The following is a 10,814-nucleotide window of genomic DNA, read 5'->3' on the forward strand; positions in this document are numbered from 1 at the left end:
ACATCCTCGGTGACACTAGTTTCAAGGATCTGGAAAACGTTACTAGCTATCATGTCCTTGCATTAGGGAAGAGGAGTTAAGGTCCCTCCCCCAGGCCTCCTCCTCCAACGAGCTTTGAAAGGAATTGAGGAAACGAGGCTTGAGGAAGTAAGAATTTGACAGCTCTCTCCATCCCCCCTCCCCTCTCTCTTGGTCCATTTCCCTCAACACGCTCCTCTCTCTCCCGCTTTCCCTTCCTCCCCCCTCTCTCCCTCCTTCCCTGCCTTTCACCCCCTCTCTTCTGACGTTGTTTTCAACCCTTTTAAATATATTATTTCTTGCTACTCTGTACATGTGCACTAATTTAATTATATTGTCCCTAACCTTCCTTTAGTCACGCTTCTATCTCTTTTATCAGTAAGTAAGCAGAGCTACATTAAATATCCCCATCCTCTTTTTTTCCTGTTTAATGAGACGGGTGAAAGTGAGTCTTCTCTCTCTATCCATCTCTCTTCTCCACTATACTTAATGGATATCCTCCATAAACACCTTTTCAATTCTTCTCCATTTTGGAGAGTCCTCCTTCTATTTCAGCTATATCAGATATCAAGCAGGGTGCTCTTTCCTAGAGATGATAGCCTTTGAGTCTTTGCTTAGCCTACAATTGGACTCTTTAGGCCTATTTTACGATGGCTGACAGACAGTGTAGCTGAAGGTCGACTTATTCTCATGGCCGTAACTCCATATATTTTTGTCAGTCTGGGTCTCAAATTACTGTTGAGTAAGAATAGTAGAATACACAAAGGTGCAATTTCAAAACTTAGTTGTACATCAGCAGTTATCTTCTAGTTATACTGCATGTCACTCACTGACAGTCACTCAATTAGCCCATGCCAGTTAACATGTTTAAGATTGGTAAATTAGTCTAGCCAGCTATCTCAACTCGTAGCAATCATGGCCGAATTACCGACCCAGCACACAGGGCACGAGCCCAGGGGCCCTGACCTCCAGGGAGCCTCCATTGATTTTGCTAGTCGCTCTCACTCAGATATCATATTAACATTGCATAAGTTATGCCAGAATATGTAGAATTGCAGGAAATTAGCTGTAAAATTTAAAAACGAATTTGTTTACTTGTTGTTAATAAAATACTTTTCCCACTAACAGATCCCTCTGTACGTATAACATCATAATATAATTTGTAATCCCGGTTTTAGCAGATATCTGTAGACTTCGAGTCATTGTGCTGATTGCCAGTTAGCATTGGCTTGCAAAACTCCCTTTAACTTCTTTCAAACTGGACACAGACGTAAAAATGGTATCCACAAGTTCATCTGACTCTGGGGAAGTAGATAAATGGCCTCCCTCTTATAGTGGCTAATTATATAGCTAATAGACTATGTGTTTATAGATTGACTGAGGTGAATGAAGCTACAGGAACCAATGTGATAATGGCTGGGGTAATTTCTGCTTGTTTTTGCTGTTCTCCAAAAATCATTTTAGAGTTATTAAATTGTATAGAAATACAGCAAATGAGGGGGAAATGTCACCTTGTCAGCATAGCATCACGACTCTCCCCCTCCTTTACTATTAGCAAGCCTGTGAAATGTTCACCTATTAACTTCAGCCTATGAGCATGGCACACTAAAGCAATTCCACCACACTTGTTGAATAACCTATTGGCTCACTCCTGCAATAATCCCTTTCCCTTCTTCCAACCAATGGGCATATGTCTAGGGGAGTATTTATGTCAACTCAACCCTTGTGTCTCTCACTTGCTGTTTTGCAGCAACAGTCTTTCAACGACCTTCCACATTCCCACCACCACCAACTGAAGTCCCCATCATCTGAACCCCATTCTCCCTGCGGGGGGTTTCGATGCCAGCGGCCCAGCAACCTGTCATCAGCATCTGGCTACAAGAAACATTCCTTGGAGATGAGGCCTACCCAAAACTATTCAATACAATTCCATATTGCATTTTGTCTCTGTTGTCATTCAGTTAAGCCTGTACTCAATTGAACTGGAGTTAGTGTCAAGAGACAGAAGAAGCACTCATTGCGTATAGACATAGGCCTACACTCAGAAAAAAGTGTTCAGAAACGTTTTTTCGGCTGTCCCCATGGGAGAACCCTTTTTGGTTCCAGGTAGAACCCTTTTTGATTCCAGGTAGAACTCTTTTGTGTTCCATGTAGAACCCTCTGTGGAATGGGTTCTAACTGGAACTATGGGACAACCGAATAACCCTTTTAGGTTCTAGATAGCACCGTTTTTCTACTTGGAAGCACTCAGAGATGGTCTATAATTTGGATGGTCAGCATTTTGTACATTATTGTTATCTCTGAGATGGACAGCTAGCAATCCCACCATTAGCGATTACTAATTAGTCATGAGTAGCCTACTTCCCGTGTGACCATAGGCTATTGTATTGCTCGGATAATTGTTCGGAAAACGTAAGTTCTGCGCAGGTCATTCTAGCATTCTCAGCCTTTACACACGTCCCTTGAAGGCTGCACATGACATTAATCATGGAAAGGTTTCCCGCCTCACAGAAGTCACGATGTGGGTTGACGCGCACAGCAGAGCGCACAGCGCAGCAGTAACAAATAACCGTCTACTGTATGTGCGGTGAGGAGATGTTATGCTTCAACGCTCCTGTGCCTGCGTATGATGGCTGATATTACAATTTTAAGACAAGAATAGGTTACGGTTTGGTGTGGGATCCTCTTGTCCCCCTTGATATTTACAGTCGTGTTAATTTCTTCAACAACTAGATAGCGGGGAGCGGTGAGAGGCAACAACCATCGGTATTGAATGCTGGTAAGCAGGCTCCTCCAATCCATGGGGTTGTGACGCGGATTCTCGGGCTGTGCTGAATTGAAAGCGGGTACTGTAATCGCAGTTGAGATATGGACGCTGTTCTGTGAAGCATGCTGTACTGACAAATGTTCTTCTCCCAGACAACAAAAGCTGAAGTGGTAAGAAAGCTCTTATGTTTGCCAGCCTTGCATTTGCATCTGATTATAGAATGAATACATATGTCCTTTATACATAAGAGGCAAAAGGTTAATGGAGGAGTAACATTATATTGCATTGAGAAATATTGAATGTTGTCGTCTGAAACATTGTATTACATTATTGTTGGGAACCTTTTCATTTTCATTGTCATGTTGGAATTTTGAGGTGCAGCTTACAAAAGCATATCTCAGAGGGATATGAAATGCTTTCGTAAACTCCACCTCAATATTCCATCATTAATAAGTCATTGAAAATAAGAATTTGTTCTTAACTGACTTGCCTAGTTAAATAAAGGTCAAATGTAGGGTATCCCTAAAACACCTCCAATTTAGGTCAGTGGCCCAATGAATTCATAATAGCCTACTGTATGTGCCAAAGGTTCATTCCTTGCAGAGGATTGTTGACATCCTGCACTTTCCAGAATGCATCAATTTAGCCTGAATGTTGTGCAGTTGGAGAGTAATGGCATATTCGTGTCGGCCTACCTTTGTGTACATTAATATCTGATTATGTACATTAATATTTGCCAAATCAATATTTGATGTATTCAGTTCCCACATTTTGAATGTTTGAATGTATTAGAATTGTGTCTGCAAGGGGTTTTTGTGTGATGTCTGGCAGTCCGGCTGAAAGGAACTGTATATAAGAAATGATCCAGAGAAACTAATTCACATGCAAAACAGAAGTTTAGAGTTACTTTAGCCAAAGTTGCTAACATCATGTACTAGGAACAAGCTAAATACAGTTTTTCCCCCAGTATTCCTGCAATAACACTTCTGTGCCGTGTCCACTGTGGAAAAGGGTTTTCTGTCTGTGTAAACCCTGCTCGCAGTTGCAAACCTCGAGAGCCAGTTTCTTCTATTGCGTCAAACCGATGACTAGAGAACATCCATCACTGAGGAGGAGGAGGAGGGAGGAATCAATAGAGGATAACAGCATGAGGCCTTTCTTCACTTGATAATTGCAAGTTCCCCCATATCACTTACTGGGAGGATAGTCTAATCTAATGCATTCAAATGTTATTCTTGTAGTCAGACAGTGAGTGCACACTGTACTCCAGGATCTGTGGTATTTTTAATATACTTTAACAGTTTATACAGTGGAACATCAGTGTCTTATTACAGGATTCATAAGTAACTGAGAGAGTTTATATACAATGCTATCTTAGCCTATATAATACTAAGTCGTTGGGAGAAAAACTAATGTAACTGAGAAAATGAAGTACTGAGCCTACTCTCGCTCACACACATGCACACTGTCGCACACTGTAGTACACACTCTATAGTACAGTCACACAGTATGTCAATCCATTCCGCTTAGCAGGGGCGAAAATCTGATATCAACTTTGGAGGGGACAATTACATGAAATTTTCTCAAGAGCAATTCCTGAGGGGGACACCAAAAGTAGTGCTGTAACACGTAGCCTACATTGTAATATGGTAAATGTATATTGAGGAACCAAAGAAATAAGGTGTTTGCCGTACTCCTAACTACCGGTACCCAAAACTACACAACTGATCACAACAGCAATACCATTGCCTTTAACAAATCTTAGTTCAGTCACCAGTTTAAGTTGAGAGTGGGGGTATCCATGGCATTTTCCAATTATGTTCCTATTTTACAAGTCAAAAAAATTGAGAACCTTTCATAATGTTGCCAAACAAAGACTCAACAAACTTACCTGAGACTCCCTGTCTCTGCCAGTCTGTCCCTGCATATCTGTCCCCAACTCTGCTGTCTGTGTGCCATCTGTTGCCTGCTCTGCCTAATGACATCATTGTGAAACATTTCCATTAGAATTTAATTTCTTTCTTATGAACATTTTATCAACTAGTCTTTGAGATATTAGGCTACTAGGGTTCTTACTATGCGTTTTGGTGTATTGAAAAATACTCTGATGTCCATCTTTTATTTTTCTGCCATTTTTCTACCTGGCTGGCTGGCTGGTTTACACACACACACACAATGTGTAGGTTATTTACAGTAGGAGATGGGCTTCTATCATCTTCAATCATTCTATTTGGGCTTCGATCTAAAAGGTAGCTAGCAAATGTGAAACGGATTAAAATGACAAGAGTTGACAGCTGTATGAGTTCACCATTTACACAACATATGCTGCAACCTTTTGTAATTTTAATAGTTTGTTTCATATTGGCTGGCTTCCAACAACAGCTGAATTTGCAAAGCTAGCGAGCACCAATTCAGTTTCAGTGGTGTTTGCTATAATCTTTGCTACCCGGGTTAAATAAAGGTGAAATAAAATAAATAATTAAAAGTTCCCTTGCGACAATTTAGCTTTTGCAACGAGACCATTAAATATATTTAAGACAATGGTAGAAGAGAGTGTAGTTCTGTTCAGTTTGGACTTCAGTTTATCGCTAACCTTATCACAGGGACTTTGAAGCACTAACTTACATCATCTGCATGCTGAACTTGGAATAAATTGACAATAGCAAAGATTCCATCTTTGACGACGCCACATAAATGGAATAGGTACTAGCTAGCTTAATAGTTAATATTTGCGCGCTAGCTCTGCATATTCAGCTAGTGTGTGTGCGCGATTGACTGGATTAACCTCACGTCAGTTACGTGCATTGAGTGCCTTTCAGACAGTAGATACGACCTCTCTGTTACCTAGCAAGCTAAGGAACTGGCAGTGGATCAAACCATTGTGAGGCAAAGGGTGGGGGGGGTCGCAATCTTTTGAAACTTAAAAACGCGCTATTAAGTGTCTATAATCAGCACAATTGCTTTCATTGCGTATTATTAATATTATTTAAATTACATAGTTATGTTTCAGTGATATATTGGGGGGGACAAATCATATTTTTCCCAGGATGGGGGGGGGGGTCGTGTCCCCCCCGGGATTTCCGCCCCTGCCGCTTAGATAATGGGGTTCTGTATTGTTTGGAATTAGTGGTTGTCAAGTTAATGATGCTATGTTTAGCCTCTCCTCATTTTCTTTATTAGATTGTACCCCTCTCCTCCTTACGCATTCAGCAGAACCCCAATAAACCAGACTTTTCTGCTCAACTCAGACAGGAACACTACTGTATCACGATGACATGTTGTGACAGGTACCACTAATGCGGTTGTTATATGGTCCACTCAGGCCTCCCAGACACTCGGCCATCCCTCACCCTGGCTCTGAGGAGACGGTGTCCGAGACGCAGTCCTTCTTATGGAGCCGCGCTGCCTTTCGTAATGTGACTTTAAGAGCCACTCTTAAGATTATGTCATTTGTAAACCAGCCTAAGTGGAGTCTGTCTGGTCAGATAGAGCTGATTTCCCAGAAGCTGAATGAACGGCCAGATAGAGTACAGTTTCAGTACATTATGTCTGTATGCAACAGGTAGATCTGATGGGAGCCATGTTGGATATAAAGATGCTAGTTACTGTTTTATTTATTTTCAGTTATTATTTTTTTAACATTTTTGTAAACTGGTGAATACTTTAGGAAGAATATATGTTTAAATTTTTATGTGCAAGATGTACAATAATGAAAAGCATGAATCCATAAAACCAACCTAGCCTTCGACCAAAAAAGCTCTCCTAAGATTCTTAGACCTTTAGGCCAGGGTTTTCCAAACTGGCATCTTTATATCCAACATGGCTCCCATCCCATCCGATCTTCCTGTTGCATACAGGCATAATGTACTGTAACTGTACTCATCAAGCTTTGATTATTTGAATCAGTTGTGTAGTGCTAGGGCAAAAACCAAAACGTGCACCCAGGGAGTCCTCAGCACCGAGCTTGTGAAACCCTGCTCTAGGCTACAGTTGTGTTGCGGTGAAACTGTGAGCGTCCCGTCCAACTCATACACTTTCTCCGGGGCTTTGTGTCAGTGGAGAAACATATTCTATGCGGTTTAGAGAGGATTAGTAAAACGATACTGAACTGTGGCATTTACTGCGCCTCAGCCTGCCTCAGACAGCGCTGCACAAGAGTCTATTACCCGAGTCGGGTCTCAGTGAAAAGTGGGTTTACAGAACTGATATGCCCGGAAACATTACATTGAGTGACCCAAAATGTACTTACACTAAATGACCCAAAGATGACCTACTTACCGCTGCAGACATAGCCAACATCCAAACAGACTCAGCCCTAGATTCAATTAGTTCCAGCGTTAGGGCTCTATTACAGCGTGACTGAAATGTTCCAGTGTTAGCAGAGGCTGCATTCACGGTAGATGTGCATATGTCGACTCAAACGGAAATGACCTTGACTTTTCTATCGCACAATCAGGAACGCTTCAACGATACAGATTGAATAGAACCCTTAACCCGCAATAACCGCCGACTGCATTGCAGTTTTATTCCTTTTATTTAGGCGACATCGGAGGTGTAACTGGGTTCGGAGCGGTCAAATCGGTGAGCGGCTGCTCTTGTCGTCATTGTCACGAAACCACACCTGTCCCTAAATCCCACCCGTGTTAGAAAGTTCAGAACGAGAAAGTGTAGGCTCTGTAGAAATGACACTCAAGTTTAAAATTATTAAATGAAATAAGTGTTGATATCAGCTTAATCGAGTTGTAGATTACAACACATGTTCCAGTGTTGGAACTTGTAGCAAGGCTGCATAGGATTTCTACTAATGCAACTCGGTGCATCCAATGGCAATGTCCGCTACAAGAATAACGCAAGGAGCCGCTTGCTGATTTGACAGCTCCAACGCAGTTCCACCTCCGACATCGCCCAAATAAAACAATAATGCTGCTATGCAGTTGTCGGTTATCGCGGGTTAAGACAGATCTGATTGAATCTAGCCCATAGCCTACATCCTACATCCAAACCGGTTAGTGCTGTACTGTAGGTTCCTAGAGGCCCTAAGACTGAGTTTCAGAGATATTCCCTCTGAATCCATTAGAGGCTGAAAGTACTTTGCAATCTAAAATAACCATGACCATATATATTTTGAGCGTCTGTCTCCCTAGTTACACTGAATCAGAGCAGGATTATGGTAATGCGAAGTCACTCCACGGCAACGTTGAAGTGGGACAAGAGAGAAAAAAACATGCCAATCAATGAGAGTTCCATCACAGCACTGGCAGGAAGCACATTATCTGTCATCTGTACGCACGGATGACGCTGTCGCTGATCTCTATCCCACTCCTCCTCTACACTACAGCTGGGTTTTGTCATTTTCTGTTCGTCATGTCACAAGTGCCAATTCATTACAATTAGCCCAGTCAGGATCAAAGTGGGCTAAAAATAACACCTGGCACTTCTATGGCTCTTCGGATTACTCACACAGAGATGGTTCTGTGTTGCTTCTGCCACACTGATATTAGTGTCATTTGCAATCACTTGTTGTCCTCGTGCCTTTTCTTCATTATTTTCACTCTGACATTTTTTCTCATTGTCTCTCAGGCCGGCTGGTTGGTGAAGCTGTGACCTATGCAGGGTTGTCTTGGCTGATGGTCCAGGGGCTGTGTCCTTCCAGGAGGGTATGCCTGTATTCCACCATGCCGCTGCTGGCAGAATGGCTGCTGTGCCACTCCTTGGTGGCATGCCTGTTGCTGCACAGCCTGGCGCTCAGCGCCACCACCGCGGGCCTCCACGGGGCAAACACCGGCTGCTCCGAGAGCTGCTACTGCTCCGAGATGGCCGACGGCGGGAGGGTGGTGCGCTGCAGCAACATGCACCTGGCGGAGGTGCCGCATGACCTGCCCAATGACACCCGCCGACTTTACCTGGACGGTAACCTCCTTACCACCATCCCCGCCGACGCCTTTGCAGGGCTTCCTTTACTCAACGAGCTGGACCTCTCCCACAATGAACTAACTCAGATGGAGCCGGGGGCCTTCCGTGGTCTGGTCCCCTCTCTCAGGAGCCTGGACCTGTCCTCTAACAGACTGACCACCCTGGAGCCAGAGGTCCTGGGGGGCCTCAGGGCCCAGGCCAACCTCACCCACAACCCCTGGCACTGTGACTGCCGCCTCCAGGTGGCTATGCCCCGGCTGGACCTGGAACCGGCGTCACTGGCTGGCGTGGTGTGCCACACTTCGGAGCCCAAGGACGTTGGCGTAGATACAGGGGTGCCCTTCATCATGGTGGCGGCCGACCTGGACCTGTGCGCAGGGCTCAAGAGGACCACGGACGTGGCCATGCTAGTGACCATGTTCGGCTGGTTCGCCATGGTCATCTCCTACCTGGTGTATTATGTCAGGCACAACCAGGAGGACGCACGGAGACACCTGGAGTACCTCAAGTCCCTTCCCAGCATACTGGACAGGCCAGAGGAGTCCTCTAAACTCAGCACAGCGGTGTGAGAAGTAAATGACCAGACCTGGGTCAAATGCATTTTGTCAAGTACTTTCAAATTCTGGAGAAGTGCTTGATTTAGCTTGATTGATGTGCAAGGAGGTAGAGTTTGCACTTTTGGGACTATTCTTATGTAGTAGGTAAGCTAAATCAAGCGCACCTGTAGTATTTGACATATATTTACCTAGGTCAGGTAGAGACACAGGAAATAACAGCCAAAAACCTCAAAGGGATCAAAAAAGGAAATGCCCAAACTTGGAAATAGACCGGGATACTACTGTACTGTACAGGTTTTCAAATTGTTCATCACCAGTAATCCATTGGAAACGCAATACCTCACGGTAACATTTCATTCAAACAAATTCACATTCTTTGATGAATCAATGTCATTAAATTACTCTTTTTTCACATAGCTGTTTGTTATATGAATTAAGGAATTATTTTACACATACATTTGTGAATATTCTAAATGTATTTGCAAATCAGTCTCAGTCTTTTATGTAAGATACTCTGTATTTGAAAATGATTTAATTCCAACGAGGTATTGAAAGATTGTCAAATGCATAACTATTTCACAATGGACTGCCGAGGGCACCGTTTTGTTATTAATCAGGAATGCACGATGTCATCAAATGTCCCCATATTAGTCATAATACTGTGCTTGGCAGTATAACAGAGACTGCGTTGTTCTTCCAGCAGCTGCATTCGTTGAATGTTGGATCTTTATTTTCTGGATGAGAACCCCATGTAATCATCAAACATTTTACCAGAAAGAATAAAATCATGAAATGCTCCTTCATTTTTATTTTGGCCACAATACCATATTTATTCACAGTTGTATTGCATGTAATAATTCATTTCACACAAACTCCGCCTGAACATATCACCTTTTTATTTATTTTAAATGAACAATGTGTTCATTATATTGAAGTATGACATTTGACAGACCGTAGTGCACGATGGCAAAACTAGTTTAGAAATTTGAATTGCGCAACTTTAATCACTGGGTCCAACAAGTAATTGTAAAAAAATAAAAAATAAAAAAAAAGTTTAAAAGAGTTCACTGTCTGAAGTCTTATTTTAATTTCCTCCAAGCCTCATGAATTCCTTTGATCTCACTAACAGGTGAGAGTTAGAACTATGAATCTGCTTTAGGGACAGACTGCACTGAATATGACTTCTGTCACACACACACATGACAGCCACAATGCACACAGTAAAACTCCACACCCTCAGGCTGAAATAAAAATGATAGATTTGACCCTTGCTCAACGTTTGGGAATTGGGCCTGCCGATAGGATCACCCCGGCCTCCCCCATCATGACATAGGATGGGAATAAATACAGAATGGTGTTTTCCTACTGACCTACTGGAGCTATTAAAACCCTGCCCCTTGACCGTGGTACAGTATCTAGCCACAGTCTGTCCTCTTTCTGTCTGTCTTAAGTGCTCATTCGTGGAGGATGGGAAAATGGGGTTAACCTTACTCTCTCTTTCTCTCTCTCCCTTGCATTTATCTGTCATCGTGGAAATTGCAGCTGAGCTCTAATGGCCA

The 10,814-nt window shown here is 42.9% G+C and overlaps 1 protein-coding gene across 1 annotated transcript; it reads left to right on the forward strand.

Moving 5' to 3' along the window:
- Window positions 1–2,484: 2,484 nt before the first annotated feature.
- Window positions 2,485–10,051, forward strand: LOC115196715 (leucine-rich repeat-containing protein 3B-like). Its single transcript, XM_029757573.1, has 2 exons — window positions 2,485–2,955; window positions 8,366–10,051. Exon 2 carries the CDS (start codon window positions 8,413–8,415, stop codon window positions 9,265–9,267), a length of 855 nt encoding a protein of 284 aa, XP_029613433.1. The 5' UTR covers window positions 2,485–2,955; window positions 8,366–8,412; the 3' UTR covers window positions 9,268–10,051.
- Window positions 10,052–10,814: the final 763 nt, after the last annotated feature.

This window comes from Salmo trutta, chromosome 1 (genome assembly GCF_901001165.1).
Source record: "Salmo trutta chromosome 1, fSalTru1.1, whole genome shotgun sequence".
In the NCBI taxonomy this organism is placed as follows: Eukaryota; Metazoa; Chordata; class Actinopteri; order Salmoniformes; family Salmonidae; genus Salmo; species Salmo trutta.